This window comes from Pseudonaja textilis, chromosome 8, assembly GCF_049901715.1.
Source record: "Pseudonaja textilis isolate UNSWEBS1 chromosome 8, rPseTex1.2, whole genome shotgun sequence".
In the NCBI taxonomy this organism is placed as follows: Eukaryota; Metazoa; Chordata; class Lepidosauria; order Squamata; family Elapidae; genus Pseudonaja; species Pseudonaja textilis.
The window spans coordinates 50,476,402-50,499,691 of NC_141997.1; the positions used below are offsets into that span (position 1 = coordinate 50,476,402).

At 42.6% G+C, this 23,290-nt stretch overlaps 1 protein-coding gene across 3 annotated transcripts in view; it reads left to right on the top strand.

Annotated features, from left to right (window-relative positions):
* Positions 1–23,290, top strand: part of DGKH (diacylglycerol kinase eta) — a 98,620-nt gene that overhangs the window by 73,891 nt on the left and 1,439 nt on the right. For 2 of the 3 annotated variants that reach the window (XM_087938044.1, XM_087938047.1), the window contains 15 exons: positions 66–345; positions 1,353–1,478; positions 2,979–3,041; positions 4,275–4,392; positions 5,114–5,224; positions 6,953–7,049; positions 7,711–7,818; positions 8,933–9,046; positions 10,482–10,616; positions 12,713–12,879; positions 15,737–15,842; positions 16,354–16,446; positions 17,964–18,083; positions 19,420–19,528; positions 21,211–21,341. In XM_087938044.1, the coding sequence (XP_087794170.1) occupies positions 66–345; positions 1,353–1,478; positions 2,979–3,041; positions 4,275–4,392; positions 5,114–5,224; positions 6,953–7,049; positions 7,711–7,818; positions 8,933–9,046; positions 10,482–10,616; positions 12,713–12,879; positions 15,737–15,842; positions 16,354–16,446; positions 17,964–18,083; positions 19,420–19,528; positions 21,211–21,341 (1,878 nt within the window). The remainder of the gene's footprint in view (positions 1–65; positions 346–1,352; positions 1,479–2,978; positions 3,042–4,274; positions 4,393–5,113; positions 5,225–6,952; positions 7,050–7,710; positions 7,819–8,932; positions 9,047–10,481; positions 10,617–12,712; positions 12,880–15,736; positions 15,843–16,353; positions 16,447–17,963; positions 18,084–19,419; positions 19,529–21,210; positions 21,342–23,290) is intronic. The other variant, XM_087938045.1, reaches the window with a different exon arrangement.

Here is a 23,290-nt window from a genome sequence, read left to right on the forward strand (position 1 = left end):
TCAGTAATTCCTCTGTAGAACTGAGTCAACAGCTTCTTATATATTCCTTTATAATCTTTTTTTAGTGCTCGGAACTGAACGAGAAGTTGAGTCTTCTGCTCCAGGCTCTCCAGGCGGAAACCCAGGTTAGTTCAAGCCGTCCCCACATGGCTACGACCCCCATCGCTGAGGAAGAACCGGACGAGTCATCGAGTGAGGAGTCTTTGTCGGATGCCAAAGAACCATTGACCGAGAACAACACAGCTGCTCCGACCCAACAGATGTTCAAATCCCGAGAGCAGCTGATGCTACGGGCCAACAGTTTGAAGAAAGCTCTGAGACAGATCATTGAGCAAGCGGAGAAAGGTGAAGGAAACTTAGTTGTCTAGCCGCGCTTGGGATCGTGGTTTGTTGATGGGGCTAACGTGACTTTAAAAACTGAAACTTAAGCTTAAAACCCTTGTTGACTGGTAGAAGGACAGGCCTAAAAGTCTACGGAGATTCTCGGTCCTCCAGGTCACGGTTGTCCCCAAAGTGCTTTTTCAAGAGGCAGCTCTTGTTTTTCCTTGAAGACATTTCGCTTCTCGTTCAAGAAGCTTCTTCCATTCTGAAGAAGCTTCAGCACTTCTGAAGAATTGAAGAAGTTCCTCGGATGAGAAGTGAAATGTTTTTGAGGAAAAACAAAGAAAGTCCAGTTGCCTTTTGGAAAAAAAAACAAAACACATATACTTTTGGGACAAGTCCAAGGCTAATTTCTCTCCCTGTACCTCGTATACCTTCTCCAGCCTATCTGCAAATGAAAGTTTGCTTCCCTAACATAGTAAGTACAGCTTGCTGTGTCATCTGAAATCTACATAGTGAGGTTAACCATAGTTTAACAATAGTTTGGTCAACTTATCCCCTTTGGGTTGAAAATAATTATAGAGTTTTTTCCCCTGTACATTTTATTGGTCTTCTTTTTTGCAATATCTGCTGAACAAAACTCCGCATTGGGGACAGGAAAAGCATCCGGCCAGTAAACACTCAGCTCCATTCAGTTGCCCCGACTCCCCGCAAGGGATTACGGGCTCATTAAACAACGAAAAATAAAAATAAATAGAAGGAGGGATCTTTGCATACACGTTAGCAACTTAATGGTACTTCTTTCCAAGTAAGGAACATTATTAGAATTATGCCGTGGTTGGGTTATCAATGGGAGAATCTGATCATCGCAGCACAGAAACATAAATAAATGTACAACTTTCTCCTTCATTTTCCCAGTAGAAATCAAATACATTGCACAAGCCAGTGCAGGGGATATAGAATCATTCCTTCTTCTATATAATCTCTCGCTGCTTTTTTTTTTAAATTAATAGTAGCATTTGGTGTTACAGTGGTGGATGAACAGAACGCACACAGTGAAGATCAAATAAACCAGGCCGCGATGGAGTATAATAAGGAATTAGATGAGTCCAAGGAAGAAAAAGACGAGGACACCAAAGAATATGAATCTCATCCGAGTAAGTAAACTTGAAAGGATATTTGCATGAGAATTCCAAGTGTGGATTAAGAGATTTTTTTTTTTTTAAATTAAGCATCAATGGGTGCAGTGGGTGGAAACTAATCAAGGAGAGAAGCAACCTAGAACTAAGGAGAAATTTCCGGACAGTGAGAACAATTAATCAGTGGAACCGCTTGCCTCCAGAAGTTATAAATGCTCCAACACTGAGTTTTTAAGAAGATGTTGGATAACCATTTGTCTAAGTGGGAGGTTGGACTAGAAGACCTCCAAGGACCTTTCCAACTCTGCTATTCTATTCTATTCTACTCTACTCTACTCTACTCTACTCTACTCTACTCTACTCTACTCTACTCTACTCTATTCTATTCTATTTTATTCTATTCTATTCGACTCGACATTCCATATTCTATTCTACTCTGTTCTGTTCTGTTCTGTTCTACATTCCATATTCTATTCTATTCTATTCTATTCTATTCTATTCTATTCTATTCTATTCTATTCTACATTTCATATTCTATTCTATTCTATTCTATTCTATTCTATTCTATTCTATTCTATTCTATTCTATTCTACATTCCATATTCTATTCTATTCTATTCTATTCCATTCCATTCCATTCCATTCCTCTATCTTCTCTTCTCTTCTCTTCTCTTCCCTTCCCTTCCCTTCCCTTCCCTTCCCTTCCCTTCCCTTCCATTCCACTCTATATTTCTATCCTATTCTATTTTTTATTCTATTCTATTCTATTCTATTCTATTCTATTCTATTCTATTCTATTCTATTCCTATTCTATTCCTGTTCTATTCTATTCTATATTTTCTATTCTATTCCGTTCTGTTCCATTCCATTCCGTTCTAAAATCTGTTTTATTTCTATGAAGGAAAAAGCCCCTACAAATTCCTAAAATGAACTATAAAGCATTTCCAGCAAGCAAAACATTATCCTACTGGTTGCTACGGTTCATTTATGTCATTTTCACAAGTATATAACCAAAGTACAGGTACTCCTTGACTTATAACCAAAACTGAGACCCAAATTTACGGGGGCCAAGCGAGGCAGTTGTAAAGGGAACTTTGCCCCATTTCATGACTGTGCTCGTCACCCTTGTTGTTAAGTGAATCACTGCAGTTGTTAGACTAATAACACGGTCGTTAAGTGAACCTGGCTTTCCCACTAACTTTTCTCCTCAGAAGGTCACAAAAGTGGATCATGCGGCGCCAGGGATGCTGCAATTGTCATAATATGAGTCAGTTGCCAAGCATCTGAATTTTGATTACGTGCCTATGGAGATGCCACGATGGTCGTCAGTATGAAAAAAAATGGTCACAAGTCACTTTTCTTCAGTGCCGTTGTAACTTTTGAACAGTCACTAAATGAACTTTCATAAGTGGAGGACTACTTACATATATTTTCACTCTGTGACCAGTTAAAACTGCCCCAAATGTCCAGAAGGAGAGAGAAATCGCCTGAAATACTTCACCTGTTGATTTTTTTTCAGTCCCGGTTGGTGTCGCCACCAAGGAAAATCTTCCAGTCCTGAACACAAGAATAATTTGTCCAGGTAATGAATAGATGAATGAACAGAACAGAATTCTTTATTGGCCAAGTGTGATTGGACACATAAGGAATTTGTCTTGGTGCAAATGCTCTCAGTGTACATAAAAGAAAAGAGACATTCGTCAAGAGTCAAGAATCATCAGGTACAACACTTAATGATAGTCATAGGGTAGAATAGAATAGAATAGAATAGAATAGAATAGAATAGAATAGAATAGAATAGAATAGAATAGAATAAATATTGGATGAAGAATAGAATAGAAATAGAAGAGAAGAGAATAGAATTTTTTACTGGCCAAGTGTGATTGGACACACAAGGAATTTGTCTTGGTGTAAATACTCTCAGTATACATAAAAGAAAAGATACATTCATCAAGAGTAAGAATCATCAGGTACAACACTTAATGATAGTCAACAGGTACAATAAGCTATCAAATCCTACTAGGAAACAGTCGATATAAATCGTAAGGATACAAGCGACAAAGTTACAGTCATACAGTCACAAGTGGGAGGGGATGAGTAATAAGGAGTGATGAGAAGATTAATAGTAATAGTAGTGCAGACTTAGTAAATAGTTGGACAGTGTTGAGGGAATTATTTGTTTAGCAGACTGATGGCATTTGGGAAAAACTTCCCCTGTGTCTCTAGTTGTTCTGGTGTGCAGGGCTCTATAGCCTCGTTTTGTGGGAAGGAGTTGAAACAGTTTATGTCCAGGATGTGAGGGGTCTGTAGATATTTTCCCTGCCCTCTTTTTGACTCACGCTTATATAGATCCTCAATGGAAGGCAGGTTGGTAATAATTGTTTTTTTTTATGCAGTCCTAATTACTCTCTGAAGTCTGTGAAGTACACACACACACACACACACACACAAATATCTGCTGATGGCGCTACTTAAATTTATATTTGTGTTTGTATGTATAATGTGGTTTATGAGTGTTGTATGCGGAATAAGCAATTGCAAGACCCCTGCAGATGTTGTTGTTCCGTTGAAAAAGAGATTGATTTTCTTCTTTTAAACTTTTGTCTCTTTCTCTTTCCAACACATGGAAGGGAGACGTTGAGAAAGTTAGAAAAAGAAACTTTTTCATCCCTGACAGTTTGTCACATTTGTTGAACATTTGACAGAGAGGCAAGAATTTTTTTTTTTTTACCTGTGAATTGACTCCTAAATGACTTGAATATCTAATTAAAATGTATATATATACATATATATATTTCCCCCATTTTTCCATCAGGTCTGAGAGCAGGCCTCGCTGCCTCCATTGCAGGAAGCTCCATTATTAGCAAAATGTTATTGGCAAATATTGATCCGTTCGGCGCCACCCCTTTTATTGATCCTGACCCAGAATCGCTGTAAGAAACAAGTTTAATTCTTGCTCCATTTCTCATTTAATGGGTCTTCTTCTTCTTCTTCTTCTTCTTTTTTAAACAGTATTAATATTCGGTGCTGTTACGTTTATGTATTACTTGGGAGAGAGAGCCTTTAAATGGCAAATCAAAGCAGTAGAATTCTTTCTTATCTGTTTGGTCCTTCCCTCTCAGAACAAAATGGCAGAACTTCTAATTCGTGCAAAGCAGTGGTGGGATTCAAATTTTTGACTACCGGTTCTGTGGGCGTGGCTGGGTGGGCGGGGTGTGGCTTGGTGGGCGTGGCAGGGGAAGGTTACTGCAAAATCCCAAGTCGACCCTTGTTCTTTAGCTGTTCCCTTCCTCGGGCAGCTCTGTGCATGCGCATGCTGGGAACAGGCTCCAGCTGTTCTTCTGCCCCACTGATGTCTAACTCTGAAAGCAGCTGATAATTGCCAATCTGCCCTGGCCCCATCTCTGCCTCCGACACAGAGCACTTGTCATAGCCTTCCCCAAACTCCAGGACTGGCCCAACCTCCTCACTGTCCGACACTGCTCCCAGCTCTGCTGGCCGCTGGCAGGCCAAACATACAATTCCCCCTGTAGGATAAGATAAAAGGTTTGGGATTGCTCTAAGAAGGAAGCTTAGAACTGGGCTGTTGTTTGTATCCCTGTGCGTGCTTCTTCTGTGTGCTATTACCAACATGAGTTGTGCATTTATGTATAGGGAAGGCTATTCAGAGAAGTGCGTCATGAACAATTATTTCGGTATCGGATTAGATGCGAAGATTTCACTAGAGTTTAACAACAAGCGGGAGGAACATCCTGAAAAATGCAGGTGAGTCTCAGTGAAGGTTTGAAATAGTCCTTGCTTATACATTTGTAACAAACTAGAGCTAGTCCTCAACTTACAACCATTTGTGTCATGCCCCTGTTGGAATCTGACTCGGAGGGGGAAGCCAAAGAGCTGACAAGGAGTGGGAGTCTGGCTCCGTTGGCTGTGGAGGAAACTGGGGAAGGGCAAAGTCCGGCTGGGCAGAGCAGGGGAGAGGGAGAACAAGGGAGAGACAGTTCAGAGGAAGACCCAAGCCCATCCCCTATTCATCCTTGGGCACACAGAGTGGAACGGAAAAGAGAGCAACGTGGGTCGTGTGGCTTACAGGGGAGGAAAGGGTCCTGATTCCCTTCATTAGCTGCTACTGGGAACACAATGTATAAAACAAGAAGCTGTGCACAGGAAGGTGTTGGGAGCAAACGTGACTTTATCCCTGTGTTGTCCTGGCTTATCTGTGTTCCTGTCATCTTCCCAACTGTGTGAGTTTTGCCATGCTTCCAAGTCTGAAATTCCTTCTCCTGCCCTGTCAAGTTAATTACTTCAGTTTGGTTTGTCTGGAGATTAAATTACAGTTTGTGTATACCTTGTTTTGGACTGAATTTTCTGCAGCCAAAGGCTGTTCCTGGGAGAGTTTTTCTCCAGCCCAGAAGGTAACCTGGACTTTGGGGGCAAAGTTGGAGATAATAAAGGGACTCCTATGGATTATCTGACTGTGTTGCCTTTGTGCCACGCCCCTTTGGGTCATCACCATTTAGTGACTGTTCGAAGTTACAACAGCACTTTTGACCATTTTTTAACACTCACGACCATTCCAGCTTCCCCACGGTCACGTGATCAAAACTCAGAGGCTTGGCAACTGGCATGTACTTATAATAGTTGCAGTGTCCTGGGGTAACATGATCCCCTTTTGTGACCTCCAGGCAAACAAAAATCCATGAGAAAGCCAGATTCACTTAACGACCATGTTACTAACTTAACAACTGCATGGATTCGCTTAACCGTGGCAAGAAAGGTTGAAAAATGGGCAAAAGTCACTTCGGAATCCAAAGGTTGTTCTCGCTTAGCTGGGCTCACTTGTAGTCGTAGGTTGTGTGTGTAGGAAGGGAGTTGATGTCTTACTGAATGTTTCTATTCTGATCCAACCTGGTTCCAAGAGAGCAAACACGAGACAAAGGTACCAGCACAACCTTTTACTGTTTTATTTACAAATCCTGTTTCTTCAGAGATAAAAGGCTGCTTCCAACTAATTAGCTCCGACAAGAAAGAGCTTGCCAGGTTGTTTGTCAAGGCTGCCAAAGACCCAGAGATAAGAACTAATTTACAAGAGTTTTCAAATACTAACTATGATGTCCATGAGGCTGAGCTTCAGAGCTTCAGAGCGTCTTTGCCTTCTGCAAAGAACGTTTCTTCAAACCTGGATTTTTATCCTCTTGAGGGAGGGGCCATTACCTTGCAGCCTTACTCCCGAATTGCCTGTGCTGCTGCAATTGTTCTTTCCTCTGAGTAATCCTTCGTGCATGTGCACTTGGCACAGGCTCCTCGGGAACCTCCTCATCGCTGCTGCCAGCCCCCACAATCTCCGAAGGCAGCAGTCCACTCCCTGATGGTCCTGGCCCCTCATCTGAGTCCTCGCTCTCCTCAGCCGTCCGCACCTGCTGCCGGCTAACCACAACAGTTTCTGCTCTTTTAATTCCAGGCCTTTTAAGGTGTAATCACTGTTTTTCCTTTTAGAAGCAGGACCAAGAACATGATGTGGTACGGAGTCCTTGGTACTAAAGAATTGTTACAACGGACTTACAAAAACTTAGAGCAGAAAGTTCAACTCGAGGTAAGGCTTACACTCCCCTGACACACCGTTTGTCTCATGTCCCTCCCCGGAAGCGAATTGAATCTCGACATTTGGGTGATATTTCGGGTGGATTTTAGTTGTAAAAGTTGACTGCACCTTGTTGCTGTTGCACCTTGTGAGGACAAAATATATAACATAGACAAAAATCCGGCCAGGTACAGGACTCAATTTTTTTTTTACTACCAGTTATGTGGGTGTGGCTTGGGTGTGGCGTGGCTTGGTGGACGTGGCTTTGTGGGCATAACAGGGAAAAGTTACTGCAAAATCCCCCTTCCCTCCCCACTCCACTAACCTACTTTCCAGCTCCGTTCTCCTTTGCAGGGCAACAAAAGAAGATCCAGCCGATCAGCTGGGACTCAATGGGAGTCAGAGACTAGATGGGGGTGGGGCCAGTCAAAGATGGGATCGGCCGGTTCTCTAAACTACTCAAAATTTCTGCGACCAGGTCGCGAGAACCGGTCAGAACCGGCTGAATACCACCTCTCAATGTACAAGCACAATGTAGCTTGTAATGCTTCATTCTAACCGCTGCACCACCAGGGCTCTTATAAGTTAGATTTCAAGTCTAACCGATATCTGTAATTAGTGGAAACTCCAGTATATTTCAGTGGTTATTTATACAGTGTTTTATACCTTGCAGTGCGACGGACAATATATTCCTCTTCCTAGCCTTCAAGGCATAGCTGTTTTGAACATCCCAAGCTACGCCGGTGGGACAAATTTCTGGGGTGGAACCAAGGAAGATGATGTAAGTCTTGCTCTTCAGGTTATTTGCTTCTCAAGTCCCTAACCCTAACCTTCATATCCACGGACATGAACTGTTTCACAAAAGGAGATCATGTGGGACATTGTAACCATCATAAATATGAGTCAATTGACAAGCGCCTGAATTTTGATCACGTGACCTGCAATTGATCATAAGTGTGAAAAAGGGTCATAAGTCATTTTTTCCAGTGCCGTTGTAACTTTGAACGGCCGCTAAACAAACACTTGTAAATTGAGGTCTACGTGTATTGAGATCCCAACCTTGTGAATAGTAACTCTTTCAAATACTTTGATAGTGACCTTTAAAGCTACAGTTCCGTTCCAAACCTCCACCTTCTCTGATATTTACGCAATGCTGATTTAGATCCTGGAGTGAAAGACCTAATCCTTGAATGACATCAGGGATGGAATGCAATTATTGAAATGTCAGGTGTGAGTTGTAGGGCATAAAATATTTTTTAAACAAAATAAGAATTGAGTGGAGTACAGCAGAGCAGAGCAGAGCAGAATAGAATATTGGAATAGAATAGAATAGAATAGAATAGAATAGAATAGAATAGAATAGAATATGGGAATAGAATAGAATAGAATAGAATATTGGAATAGAATAGAATAGAATAGAACAGAAGAGAATATTAGAATCAAATCGAATAGAATAGAATAACAGAGTTGGAAGGGACCTTGTAGGCTATCTAGTCCAACCCCCCACCCAAGCAGGAGACCCTATACCATTTCTGACAGACAGCAGTCCAGTCTTTTCTTGAAAGCTTCCAGTGATGAAGCTCCCACCACTTCCGAAGGCAACTTCTGTTCCATGGGTTGATTGTTCTCACTGTCAGGAAATTCCTCATAATTTCCAGATTGAATCTCTCCTTGGTCAGTTTCCATCCATTCTTCCTTGTCTGGCCTTCAGGTGCTTTGGAAAATAGCTTGACTCCTTCCTCCCTGTGGCAGCCCTTCAAATATTGGAAGACCGCTCTCCTGTCTCCCCTGGTCCTTCTCTTCCCTAGACTAGCCAGGCCCAGTTCCTGCAACCGTTCATTGTATGTTTTAGCCTCCAGTCCCCTAAAATCATCCTGATTGCTTTTCTTCTCCAGATCTTCGGGGCACCATCGTTCGATGATAAAATCTTGGAGGTCGTGGCGGTTTTTGGCAGCATGCAGATGGCCGTTTCCCGCGTGATCAAGCTCCAGCATCATAGAATAGCCCAGGTTGGTGTGGTACCCGGAAAGAAGGAAATGAGAGCATTGCCTATATCAGGGATTCCCAACCTGTGGGCCGCGGCCCACTCCCGGGCTGTGAACCATTCAGAACTGGGCCGTAGAAACGACAGACGAGCACATGAACCGCCATCCCAATTTGAGCAAGCAGCGGGCAATTTTTTTTACTACCAGTTCTGTGGCCATGGCTTGGGCATGGTGTGGCTTGGTGGGCATGGCTTTGTGGGCATGGCAGGGGAAGGATACTGCAAAATCTCCATTCCCTCTCCATTCCTGGGGGAAATTTATTGCAAAATCCCCCTTCCCTTCCCACCATATTAACCTGCTTTCCAGCTCCGTTCTCCTGTGCAGGGCAACAAAAGGAGACCCAGCCAATCAGCTGGGACTCGGGAAACAGAGCATAGATGGGGGCGGAGCCAGTCAGAGGTGGTATTTGTCAGTTCTCCAAACTACTCAACATTTCCATTACCGGTTCTGTAGAACCGGTTCGAACCGGCTGAATACCACCTCTGCTTTCTTCCCTCCTTCCTTCTTTCCTTCCTCCCCTTCCTTCCTTCCTCTCTCCCATCATCCTCCCTCCCTCCCTTCCCTTTCTCCAGTGGTGGGATTCAAATTTTTTTTACTACCATTTCTGTAGGCGTGGCTTGGTGGGCCGGGCAGGGGAAGGTTACTGTAAAATCCCCATTCACTCCCCACCCCGCTAACCTGCTTTCCAGCTCCGTTCTCCTGTGCAGGACAACTAAAGAAGACCCAGCCAATTCAGCTGGGACTCAATGGGAGGCCGAGAATAGATCGGGGGGCAGGACCAGTCAAAGGCGGGATTTGCCGGTTCTCCAAACTACTCAACATTTCTGCTACCGGTTCTCCAGAACTGGCCATTTTCTGTATCTTGTACAGAATCTTGGATTTATAAATTGTACAGATGCAGAGAGATAACGCAACAAGACGTCCATAACAAAGAACATTTATTGGTTCATCGGGTATCCTCACAACTCACGTTTGGGACGACGTTCTTCTTTGATGACCAATCCTTTGCATATCTGCCTTGTAGTAAAAGATGGTTATCTCCTAACCCATCTCGTAGCGCTAGAAAGAAGATGCCATGTGTTAAGAGAGTTCAGACGAAGAATGAGGGAAACCTCCCGCAACCCACCAAGGGTCAGTCCAATCAGGATTACAGATGTGGTCACGTGACATGGACTACATTTCCCAGGATGCCTTTAACTACATTGACCAAGATGCATTCCCTTAAGGGGACAGCTCATAATTCCTCAGTAATTATCCAATCCCTGTAGACTGGCTGGGACAGCGCAGGCCAGAACCGGCTGAATACCCACCTCTGGTCTGGAGAGGAGCCACCGTGCTGCGTGGAAATCTGCTTAAGAGTCTTCCAGCTTGCTGAAATCTCTTGACTCTTTTTTTCCAGTGCCGGGCTGTGAAGATCACCATACTGGGGGATGAAGGAGTCCCGGTTCAGGTCGATGGGGAAGCTTGGATTCAGCCCCCGGGGATCATTAAAATCGTGCACAAGAACCGAGCGCAGATGCTAACGCGAGACAGAGTACGTCGGTGGGGGAGAAGCGGGGGAGGCATCATTCTCCCAAACACACAGCGACCATAATAATAAAAAAAAGAGCAGAGATAGTACAGGGAGTCCTCGGCTTACAACAGTTCCTTTAGTGACCGCATGATCAGTGGTGAAAATGTAGATGCTCGGCAGCTGACTCATATTTACGACGGTTGCAGAGTCCCCTTTGGCAACCTTCTGATCGGAGGAGTATAAACCCACTGGTTTTAAAACCAGTTTTTAAAATTAAATCAGTTTCTCAAATGTGTGTGTGTGTGTGTGTGTGTGTGTGTGTGTGAATCTATCTATCTGTCTGATATCTATATATCCCTCTATCTCTCTATATCTATCTATCTGTCTGTCTATCTGATATCTCTCTATCTCTCTCTATATCTGTCTGTCTAGCTATTATATCTATCTGCCTATCTGTCTGCCTGCCAGCCATCCATCCATCTACACACAGACCACACATACACACACACACACACACACACACACACACAGACCAAAGAGCCACATAACATTTGAGAAACCGATTTAGCTGCTTTTAAATCTGGTTTTAAAACCAGTGGATTTATATTCCTCCAGTCAAAAGGTTGCAAAAAGGGGATCCCATGATATATATCTATATCTCTCTATGTGTGTGTATGTGTGTGTGTGTGTCTAAAATCCAGATGAGGTTTGCGTGATTCCTCTAAATTTTAAGACACATTTTTGGCCAGTTTTACTTTTGGGTCAAAACCCCCTTTTTTCAGGACCTTTCATCTCTTCAGGTGAAGTGGGGTATACAGGTAGACCTCACGTTACAACCTTTCCTTTAGTGACCAAAGTTATGGCACTGAAAAAAACCTCTCCCAGGAACATCCTTTAACTGCAGAGAATTAAGTCCAAAACAAGGTACACACAAACTGTAACTTAAACTCCAAACAAACCATTCATCACGCTTATAACCAGGGGCGGGATTCTTCTGGTGTAACAACCGGTTTGCTAATTGCAGCTCCGTTGGCTGTGGAAGAAACTGGGGAAGAGCAAAGTCCAGCTGGGCAGAGCAGGAGAGAGGTAGAACAAGGGAGAGGGAGTTCCGAGGAAGACCCAGTCCCACCCCATCTTCATCCCTGGGCACGCAGGGAGGAAAGGAGAAGGGAGCAACGTGGGTTGCGTGGCTTACGTGGGAGGAAAGGGCCCTGATTCCCTTCATTAGCTGCCGCTGGGATGAAAGTTTATAAGAACTGCATGCTGACTGCGGCAGCTGCTGGGAGCAAACGTGACTTTATCCCTGTGTTGTCCTGGCTTATCTGTGTTTCTGGCATCTTCCCAACTGTGTGAGTTTTGCTGTGTTTTCAAGTCTGAAATTCCTTCTCCTGCCCCATCAAGCTAATTACTTCCATTTGGTTTGTTTGGAGTTTAAGTTACAGTTTGTGTGTATCTTGTTTTGGACTTAATTCTCTGCAGTTAAAGGATGTTCCTGGGAGAGTTTTTCTCCAGCCCAAAGGTAACCTGGACATTGGGGGCAAAATTGGAGCTAATAAAGGGACTCTTATTGCTCTTATTACTGACTGTGTTGCCTTTGTGCCACACCCCAGGTCAACACACATGGTTACCTAATCAAAATTCAAACACTTAGCAACTGACTCGTAGTTGTGACACTTGCAGTGTGTCCCGGGATCACACAATCCCCTTTTGCGACCTATGACCAGCAAAGTCCATGGGGAATCCAGATTCATTTAATGACTGTGTCGCTAACTTAACAACAACAGGGGTTCCCTGAACCACGGGGGTGAAGGAAAGTCCTGAAAATAAAATTCACTTCGACAAATGTCTCACTTAGCAAATTTGGGGTTCAGTTGTGGTCGTAAGTACCTGTAAATCTCTCTTTTTTTTTTTCATGCACTCATAAATCTGCATGTACATATTTATGCATTGGGGGGACAGAGAGGGGGGGGGAAGAAGAACCCCAAATAAAGTATTTTTTTTCCTTTTTCCGTTGCAAGATGCACCATTAAACTAACTAGACTATGAATGCCTGGCACGGCTGTGGATTCAAGGATGCTGAATTTATTTTAATTTTTTCCCCCCTCAATTCTGAACAGGCCTTTGAAAGTACATTAAAATCCTGGGAAGATAAACAGAAGTGTGATTCTTGCAAACCAGGGTTACGGTCCCCATTGTACCCACACCAGACGGTAGAACTGGCTTCGGAGGAAGAGACAGCGCAGATCCAAGCTTGTTCTCAGGTGGCGGAAGAGCTGATCACCAGGTAGGGAAGAGGTTAAAGCAAAAAATTGGTAGAGATTCTCAGTTATTCAGGTCATGGCTGTCCCAAAGGTCTTTTTCAGGAGTTGTTTTTTCTTTTGAAGACGTTTCGCTTCTCATCCCAGAAGCTTCTTCAGCTCTGACAGGTTGGCATCCTCTTAGAGGGTCGTTGAGGCCACCTGGAGGTTTCTTTGGGTCCTCAAGGTCTCCTGAGTACTGCAAATGGTTCCCGTAGTCTGCAATTTTTTTCCTCTGGAAATTCATTCCTACTCCTACCCAGTGATGGGATTCAGCCAGTTCACACTGGTTCAGGAGAACCGATTGTTAACTTTCTGACCAGTTTGCTTGAACTGGTTGCTGGAAGAAATCATTAGGGCAGAAAAACTGGTTGTTAAATGATTTGAATCTCACCCCTGCTCCCACCTCATTCAAAGGGGGCTCATCTCAAATTGCATAGCTAAAAAGTCTGTACAGATTCTCTGTGATCCAGGTCTTCGTTGTCCTAAAGGTGCTTTTTATAGGAGGCAACCAAATTTTCTTGTTTTTTTCTTTTGAAGTTGTTTCGCTTCTCATCCAAAAAGATTCTTCAGCTCTGACTGGATGAAGGGGAAGGGAAGGATATATACTCCTTGTAGACAGGGTTGCCAGATCGCAGTTTGGCTCTGCGGCCAAACTCAAGTCAAAATTCAGCCAAATTATTTTTTGCTCATGGTGACGCGCATGTGTGAGGGAAGGAGAGCGGCTGGGTTGCCATCTGGCCGATTTCACGGCCAAGCAACTTTCGTACGGCCAAATTTATTCGGCCGGAGACATCATTTTTTCATGGACAAGCAGATAGAAATACGGCCAGATTTCTCGAATTTGCCCAGAAAAACGGCCAGACGGCAACCCTGCTTGCAGACAGAGCTGGTCATTTGCCTCCTTTTAGAGGGTCGTTGAGGCCACTTGGAGGTTCCTCTGTGTCCTCAGGGTCACCTGAGTAGTGCAAATGGTTCCTGTAGTCTGTAATTTTTTTCCTCTGGAAATCCGTTCTTACTCCCACCTCATTCAAAGGGGGTTAATCCTAATTTGTTTAGCTCAAAAGTCGGTAGAAATTCTCCATCCTCCAGGTCATGGTTGTCCCAAAGGTGCTTTTTTCAACAGGCAATTGGACTTCCTTGTTTTGTTTTTTTCTTTCTTTTGTAGACATTTCGCTTCTTATCCAAGAAGCTTCCTCAACTCTGACAGAATAGTGGACAGGATAATCCTTCCATTCCCCACTATCCTGTCAGAGTTGAAGAAGCTTCTTGGATGAGAAGGAAAACATCTTGAAAAGGAAAAAATGACAACAAGAAAATCCAGTTGCTTCCTGAAAAAAAAAGCAACTTTGAGACTAAAGGCAGTTCACCATTTCAAGTTTATCCCCTGCTTCCTTTTTATGGGGCTTCTTAATCCTTCAGGTCACGGTTGTCCCCAAGGTGTTTTCTTTCTCCAAAAGTCAAATGGATTTTCTTGGTTATTTTCCTCTTTTTTTTGAAAATACAGGTAGTTCTTGATGTCATCTCATAAAACATTTTGTATACACGTTTTATGGTTGACAACCGAAAGCAGGGGGTAGTTTCAAAGAGCAGGCGGCAGTGTGGAATCGAAAATACATTCCATTCATATTTTCTTCAAATGCTGATTAGATGACTGAAGCTTCTGCCGTGCAAAAATCTAATTGGAGAGCATGATTGATGACTCTTGAATATGGATGTTTTTATTGGATGATACACCCAGAGGGGTGGGGGGGAAGCAGGATCAAGGGTGACAGTGAATTACATATCTCAGAGTTGGCTATGCCGGGTAAATGCCGGAGGTAGAATGTTACCTTCACATAAATCTTTTAGTTTTGGGAGTGTGGCTCGGGTTCATGATTTAATTGGAGTAACTGCCGGAATCCTGACACTCGACTTACGAAAGTTCATTTAGTGACTGTTTGAAGTTACAGCGGCACTGGAAAAAGTGACTGATGACTGTTTTTCACACTTGCAGCATCCCATAGTCACGCAATCAGAATTCAGATGCTTGGCAACTGGCATGTACTTATGACAGTGGCAGTGTCTCAGGGTCATCTGATCTCCTTTTGCAACCTTCCAACGAGCAAAATCAAACCGTGTTGCTAAATAACTGCGGTGATTCGTTTAACGACTGTGGCAAGAAACATCGTAAAATTGAGGCAAAACTCCCTGATCAAATGTCTCGATTAGCAACAGAAATTTGGGGCTCAATTGTGGTTGTGTATTGAGGACTGCCTGCATTTATTATTAAGTGTTGTACCTGATGATTCTTGACTCTTGATGAATGTATCTTTTATATACACTGAGAGCATTTGTACCAAAGACAAATTCCTTGTGTGTCCAATCACACTTGGCCAATAAAGCTATTCTATTCTATTCTATTCTATTCTATTCTATTCTATTCTATTCTGTTCTGTTCTGTTCTGTTCTGTTCTGTTCTGTTCTATTCTATTCTATTCTATTCTCTATTCTATTCTATTCTATTCTATTCTATTCTATTCTATTCTTATTCTTATCCCTATTCCCATTCCAATTCCAATTCCAATTCCAATTCTATTCCTATTTTTCATTCCAATTTACATTCTATTCTATTCTATTCTATTCTATTCTATTCTATTCTATTCTATTCTACTCTACTCTACTCTACTCTACTCTACTCTACTCTACCCTACCCTACCCTATCCCTTCCCATCCCATCCCATCCCATCCTTTATTCTCTTCTCTTCTCTTCTCTTCTCTTCTCTTCTCTTCTCTTCTCTTCTCTTCTCTTCTCTTCTCTTCTCTTCTCTTCTCTTCTCTTCCCCAATCTGCTGTTTTCCACAGAATCTGTGAAGCTGCCAAAACTCACAGCCTCTTGGAGCAAGAGCTGGCTCATGCGGTGAATGCCTGTTCCCATGCTTTAACCAAAGGCGGCCCGAAATTCCCTGAGGTAAGAAAGAAAAATGAAAGATCTGTCTTCAGATACGTTCTTGATAAGAATTCTCAATAAGAATCAAGATCACGTGAAGCGTTAATACCACCGTATAATGCCTTGGTAAGGCCACACTTGGAATACGGCATCCAGCTTTGGTCACCACAATGTAAAAAAGACGCTGAGACTCTGGAAAGAGTGCAGAGAAGAGCAACAAAGATGATTAGGGGACTGGAGGCTAAAACATATCAAGAACCGCTGCTGGACTTGGGTTTGTCTAGTCTAGTGAAGAGAAGGACTTGGAGGTGACATGAGAGCAGTCTTCCAGTATTTGAGGGGTTGCCCCAAAGAAGAGGGGGTCAAGCTACTCTCCAAAGCACCCAAAGGAGAGAACCAACCTGGAAGTAAAGTGTGCGGGGGGTTGGACTAGAAGACCTCCAAGGTCCCTAAGTCGAGGACTATCTGTAATTAAATTTACAGCTTTGTGTTGCTGGGATATTCATGAGCTCCCTCCGTCCCCTCTCTGCAGAGCCTTACCAGGAATACTGCGCTGGAAATCGCTGCCACCGTGAAGGCATTGCATGATGAAACAGAATCCTTGTTAGTTGGGAAAGTCTCGTTGGTAAGATGATGATTTCTCGTTTCTTAAACTGGGATATTGGCCAGAAAGAATCCACTAAGTCTTAGTTTGTGGTAGAGTTGAGGATCCATAACTTGGAAGTTGCCTTTTTCCAGATAGAATCCCTTGTCTTTACTCCGTGGGTTTCCTTGACTATCCAATTTCTGCTGTGGTGGAGGCTAGGAATCCTGTATCTGCAAGGCTCAGAGGCTACACTATCATCTTGGGGCAAAGGGTAGAAGGTCCGGCATTCTGAATTGAGCCAGGTGTTTGAGGACTACGGGTCCTCTAGAAAGGACCAGGTTGTCAGAAAATCAGCAGAGCAAGTCAGAAGCTGGTGAGGGAAAAGGGAGCTGAGGATTTTAATTATCCCTCTAGGAATTATAAGTGAGCTGAGATCAGAATTGGGAGAACGACTATGTCCTTAAAAAGGGATATTTCCGGAAACGAAGAGAGAGAGAGAGAGAGAGAGAGAGAGAGAGAGAGAGAGAGAGAGAGAGAGGCAGACAGAAATGATAAACAGATGAATAGGATAGAATGGAATGGAACGGAACATAATAGAATAACAGAGTTGAAAGGGACCTTAAAGGTCTTCCAATCCAACCCCTGGGATAGATAGATAGATAGATAGATAGATAGATAGATAGATAGATAGATAGATAGATAGATAGATAATTAGACAGACAGACAGACAATGATAGATAGAGAGAGAGATAGAGAGAGAGAGAGATAAGAGAGAGAGGGAGAGACAGACAGAGGAATGATAGATGATAGATAAATTGAAGAAATAGGTAGACAGACAGACAGACACAGAGGAATGACAGATGATAGATCAATTGAAGAGATAGATAGATAGATAGATAGATAGATAGATAGATAGATAGATGACAGATAGACAGACAGACGGACAATGATAGATAAATTGAAGAGAGAGAGAGAGAGATAAGAGAGAGAGACAGAGAGACAGACAGACAGAGGAATGATAGATGATAGATAAATTGAAGAAATAGGTAGACAGAGAGACAGACACAGAGGAATGACAGATGATAGATCAATTGAAGAGATAGATAGATAGATAGATAGATAGATGACAGATAGACAGACAGACAGACAATGATAGATAAATCGAAGAGAGAGGGAGAGAGATAAGAGAGAGAGACAGACAGACAGAGGAATGATAGATGATAGATAAATTGAAGAAATAGGTAGACAGACACAGAGGAATGACATGATAGATCAATTGAAGAGATAGATAGATAGATAGATAGATAGATGACGACTGATAGTTAGATAGTTGGTAATAATAAAGAAGAATATTTCTAGCTCAGGGTTGAAATGGTGACTCTCTGCTCAGAGCTCCGAGAGCACCAAGGACCCCTGAGGTAGTTGATTGATAGATGATGGATAGATGAGATAGGTATCTAGCTATATAGATATAGATAGGTGATAGACAGACAGAAAGGCAGAGGCTCTTGTGAGACAACTCGACCTAACAAAATTATAATTTGCTGTTTTGGTAGCAATTGGAATCTCCCTGCGAGGAGTTGCTGGTGTCGGCAGTGCACAATTTGGAGACCGAACTGAGAAAAATGGCCGAAATCCCTTGGCTCTGCTATATATTGCAGATGAATGATGATGAGGTGGGTGGAAATTCACGCGTGCAAGCCCCAATCCTCGACGTTCCTTTTTTTTTTTTTTCTGCCTTCAAAATCTGACCCAAGTGCAGGAAAGTTAAATTGCCAGAGGTTATGGATGCTTTGAAGATGAATTGGAGGAGGTATTTGAACCTTCTGCGAACACGCCATCCCTTTGGCAGAAGCTAGGAATTGCTTCTGATGGAGACTGAAAAAGATGGAGCTGCTTTAAAGCTCTTGAAAGACTCGGAAAAGTTAATGAGAGTTTAAAAGCAGCTTCATCCCTCCCTCACCTTTTTTCTCCAGGTTTACTCAGTGCTTTTTTTTTTTTTAAGCAGGTGCTGTGCTTATTACACAAAATCTGAATTCTTTTTTTCTGCACCCTTTTTGAAGCATATTCAGTTCTATTTGGGCTACCGATAAATATGGATTTTTGGCTGTTCTTTGTGTAGAAAAGCTCAGGGTTGACCTTGCCAGTTTTCAGGTGTGAGCAGAGTGTCAACTAAAAAGATACTCCTTTGGTCTTTTGAGTTGCCAGCGGAAAGGGAGTGGGAGAAAGCAGTGCATTCCTTAAATGCCTCAGATAATCGCCTTGGCAGCCGAAGCTGTTGGCACACAAGATTATTACTGTAGAGCGTGATTGATGACTCTTGGCTATGGATGTGTCCCATTGGAGAATATACATCCAGGGGCGGGGGGAAGAGCAGGGTCAAGGGGGAAATGAACGATGTATTTTAGTGTCGGCTGCATCCAGTTAACGCCAACATGGCCACTCCTAATAAATCAATATTTTTTACTGTTGAGAGATGCGGCTAGAGACTTATGATTTGAATAGGGGACACAGAGAATATAAATACGGGGTTTTTTTGTTTACTGTGTGTAAGATTTTAAGTTATGAGGAATGCAATTTAGTTGAAAAATTGCTGCATCATATAGTTAATTTATGCCCAACAGTTATCTAGTCTTGAAAAAGGATGATTTCACTCTCCATTCAGGACATTTTCATATTGTAGAATTAAAAAATAAAATTCCTCTATTTGGCAGACAATCTGTCTTCCTGGTTCATTTTTTTCAAGGTCGAATTTCACGATCCCTTTAAAGGATAAACTTGGATAAATGAAGGATAATTTCATTTTTCTTTCATCCTACTAAGTTTATCCATTGTATTTTACCTTTTGGACTTAAAACAATCTTTTCCCACAAAGCGCATCCTGCATATGGATAGAATCTTTATTTATTTTTTAAAAATATTACAGTTTAATCTTAATTGCTTTTAACGAATAAACTGGTAGGTGCATCAAATGAAGAAAAAAATAATAATAATCTTAATTTTTTTTTTTAGGATCCTCCTTTGGAATACTGTAAACGAAACAACCGAAGTACCATGTTTCGTATAGTGCCAAAATTTAAAAAGGAAAAGGTTCAAAAACAGAAGACCAGTGCCCAGCCTGGTATGTTTTCAAAAATATTGTTGCTTGGAAGAGACAGAGTTTGTGAGTAGACTGTGTGTGTGTGTGCGTGACACAATATGCACCGAGCTTGTCTTGGCTTCCTTGTTAGTCCGTCTTCATGACAACTTTGACAAAGTTGCTTTATCCCACAAGAAAGTTGTCCTTTACATCTACTTGCGGATCAAGGATGTGTAATTACCATGGCTTAAGGAGGCCACAAATCTTGTGTGACACACTGAAGGCTACATTTTAAAAGTGAGTGAATTAAGGATCCATTTGGTGATGGGGTCCTCAATGTGTTTTAAGAGGGGACCATCTAGCTACTCCAAGAGACAAAAGTTGACCTATGGTCTCTGTGAATATGTTGGAGCCTTTCTCCAGAACATGCTATTAATTTCTGCATTGTTCAAGGTTTCCTCCACAGAAAACTCAGCATAGAAACTACACTATTATCCAAACAAAGAATAACACTTTTTTAGATACTGAAGCTCCATAGAACATTTCTTTTCATTACGAAACAGACTTTCCTCGTTTTGTATTCTCATTGTTACAGGTTGCATTAAGCCATACACAAGTCCTCTTTTTAAACAATATCATACCAGGATTTTAGTTTCAAAGTACTAAAAATAATGGCCACATGAAGATTTTTTTAATTAATTGCAGGAATGTCATTGAAATTATTGACTTTGGGATTTCTTGGAGGTATCCCGGCTCATAGGTAACTTCCAATAAAAGAACTTTTGTTCAAACACACACCCAATTGCTTTTCCATTGCTCATCCAGTATTAAAATCCTTTCTGTATAGGCCATATGATATGTACAGAGCTGTTTATTTGACCTGGTGAAAGAGGTAATGCTTGAATGAAACATGGAAGAAGTCTCCACAAATGCAATTTTTCCCCCATTTGCATTTCAATCAATATATTGATGGGTCCTTGGTGCTTTCTAAGCTTGGTTTTTTTCTTCAGACGTTTCATTACCCAATTAGGTAACATCATCAGCGCTAGAAAGGAATGGGATTTGCAGGGAAGAGCAGGAGGAGGAGGAAAACTGTAAGGTCCTGGGTGCTCTCTGAGCTCTGAGCTTGGTTGTTTTCTTTCAGATGTTTCATTACCCAACTAGGTAGCATCATCAGTGCTTGAAGGAGGTTGGGCTTGCAGAGAGGAGGAGGAGGAGGAGGAAGAGGAAGAGGGGGAGGAGGACTATGGGGTCCCTGGTGGTCTCTGAGCTTGGTTGTTTTCTTGCAGACGTTTCATGACCCAAACCAGGTAACATCATCAGTGCTAGCACCAAGGGCCTCTCATTTCAACCTTCAAATTATTCGCTTCTATTGGAAACCATAAATCGCAATTTGTACATCCTGGAATTACGTACAAACAGCACCAATCCTAATTGGGCAAGCTAATGAATTGGCACCGAGAAGCGTTGTCGGCGTAGCCGGATGTTGGAGCTGAGAGCATGGCTAGAATCCAGGCAGCCCTCAGATCCCTGGGCTTCCCTTACTTTTAACCCGCATGTCAGACATTGCTGCCCCATCCTACCTGACTTCTGCCGCTATTCACCGTTTCCGCTCTCGTTCTCTTCCTTCTCCCACTTTCCTAATCTACGGCCTAACCCTTTGCTTGTCACACCGCCCAGCATGTAGAAACCAATTAAGGGGGTTTTGCTCTTAACTTTGGTAGTTCAGAAATGGGGCACGGATGAAGTTGGCGCTTGGTTGGAGCTGCTGAGTTTGGGAGAATACAAAGAAAACTTCATCAGCCACGACATCCGAGGGGCCGAACTTTTGCACCTGGAGAGGCGAGACCTGAAGGTATTGGCGTTGTCGTGCTACCTTTTGTTTTTCCTGCCTTATGAGCCTTTCGAAAGGATGGATGTAAGCTTTCCCTCACCCCTCTCTCCCTATCCCAGCAATGCGATTGTAGCTTGGCTTTTTAACACGCAACCTGGCATAACACACCTGGCTAAAAAAAACGGCTGTCTTGTTCGGCTGAATTTCTTTACCTGGTGAGAATAAGAAGGACGACTATTTTCCTTTTGAAAGAGGTCTTGGAGTCTTAGTGGACAGTCCCTTAAACGCAAGGCAGCCATGTGCTGACACAATCCTTGGTTGGATAAACAGAGGTGTAAAATCCTGCAAAGTATTACTACTGCTTTCTAAAGCCTTAGTAAGGCCACAGCTGGAATTCTGCATCCAGTTTTGGTCAGCCCATTACAAAAAAAGATGGAAAAAGTGTAAAGAGGAGCAACTAAGATGATTTAAAGGTCTGGAGACTAAAATGTATGAATGGTTGCAGGATTTGGGTATGTCTAATCTAGAGAAAAGAATATTCCAGCAATATTCCAGAATTTGGGAAGGCTGCCCGAAAGAAGATTGGGGCAAACAAGCTCTTATTATGTTCAGTTTGGGTTTCATTGTGGGTTTTTTGTTTATTATTATTTGTGGTGTATGTGTGTACTTCTCGCACCTTCCCGTCAAACCCTAATCTACAAAAACACAAACTGTCAGATATAATGATCGAGAGAGAGAGAGAGAGAGACGTTTAACATCCAGTTTGCATGTTAAAACAAGCATTTAAGGTTGGTTCAGGGCTGTAACAAGAGCAGAGAGTGAATACAAAAAAAAAAAAAAATCAATATAGCAATTAGAGCTCTGGATTTGATTCCAAGAGCAAACATAGTAGCTTTTGTGTAGCTCTTTAAAGTGGCCACATCTTTTCCTGGATTACGGAGGCCAGCAGTGTGATTCTAGGTGAGGACTCGGCTGCTTTAAAGAGCTGCAGAGAGGGATGCTACGTTTGCACTCTTGTATGCTTCCCAAGTGTTTGCAAAGCATCGCACAACGCTACACGCAGCGCATGTACACACACAAGCACAAAGAACTTGGATAAGACATCTTTGAAAGGTTTACTGGCATCGAATTTTGCATTGTAGTAACAACTTGGGTGTGTTTAGCCCCGTAGACTGCTGATGTTACAGAAATAAGTCTGTATGCAGGGGGTCTGTGACTTACAACCACAATGGAGCCCATAATATCCGTTGCTAAACGAAACCGTTCTTAAGGGAGATTTGCCCCTATTCTAACGACCTTTTCTTGCCACTGTTGTTGAGTGAATCCCTGTGAGTAACATGGTCATTAAATGAATCCGGCTTCCTCCATTGACTTTGCTGGTCAAGAGGTCTCAAAAGGAGATCCTGTGAGGCCAGGACTCTGACAACCGTCGTAAATACGAGTCGGTTGCTAAGCATTTAAATTTTGATCACGTGACCACAGGGATGCTACAAAGGTTGTAAGTGTGAACAACGGTCAGAAGTGACTTTTTTCAGGGCTGTTGTAACTTCAAACAGTCACTAAACGAGCAGGGTACATTGAGGATTAGCCGCCTTCGTATTTCATGGTGGGGTTTAGGAGAAGAGAAAATGGAGGAAAACCAATTACATTTATTAATTTTAGGGAAGATCATATTGACCGCCCCAAATCTCTTTTAACAGCCAAGCTCAGCGAAACTCTGAGCTCTTGTTGTGTTGCTCCGCTGTCAGGCCGTCGTAAACTGGAGCCGGTCAGTGGAAGCATGAATCGAAATGGACATCGGAGGGCAGCAGCGCATAACTAGGAAAAGGCAAACCAATGTGAAAATTCTGGGTTTTGAACGAAGTCCGCTGGAGGCTGCAACGGCAGCAAAACAGGAGCGTAAACCTCTTGTAATTCATTACATGTGAATTACTCCGTGAGCTGATTGTCTCTGGAGATTCTCAGCCCTC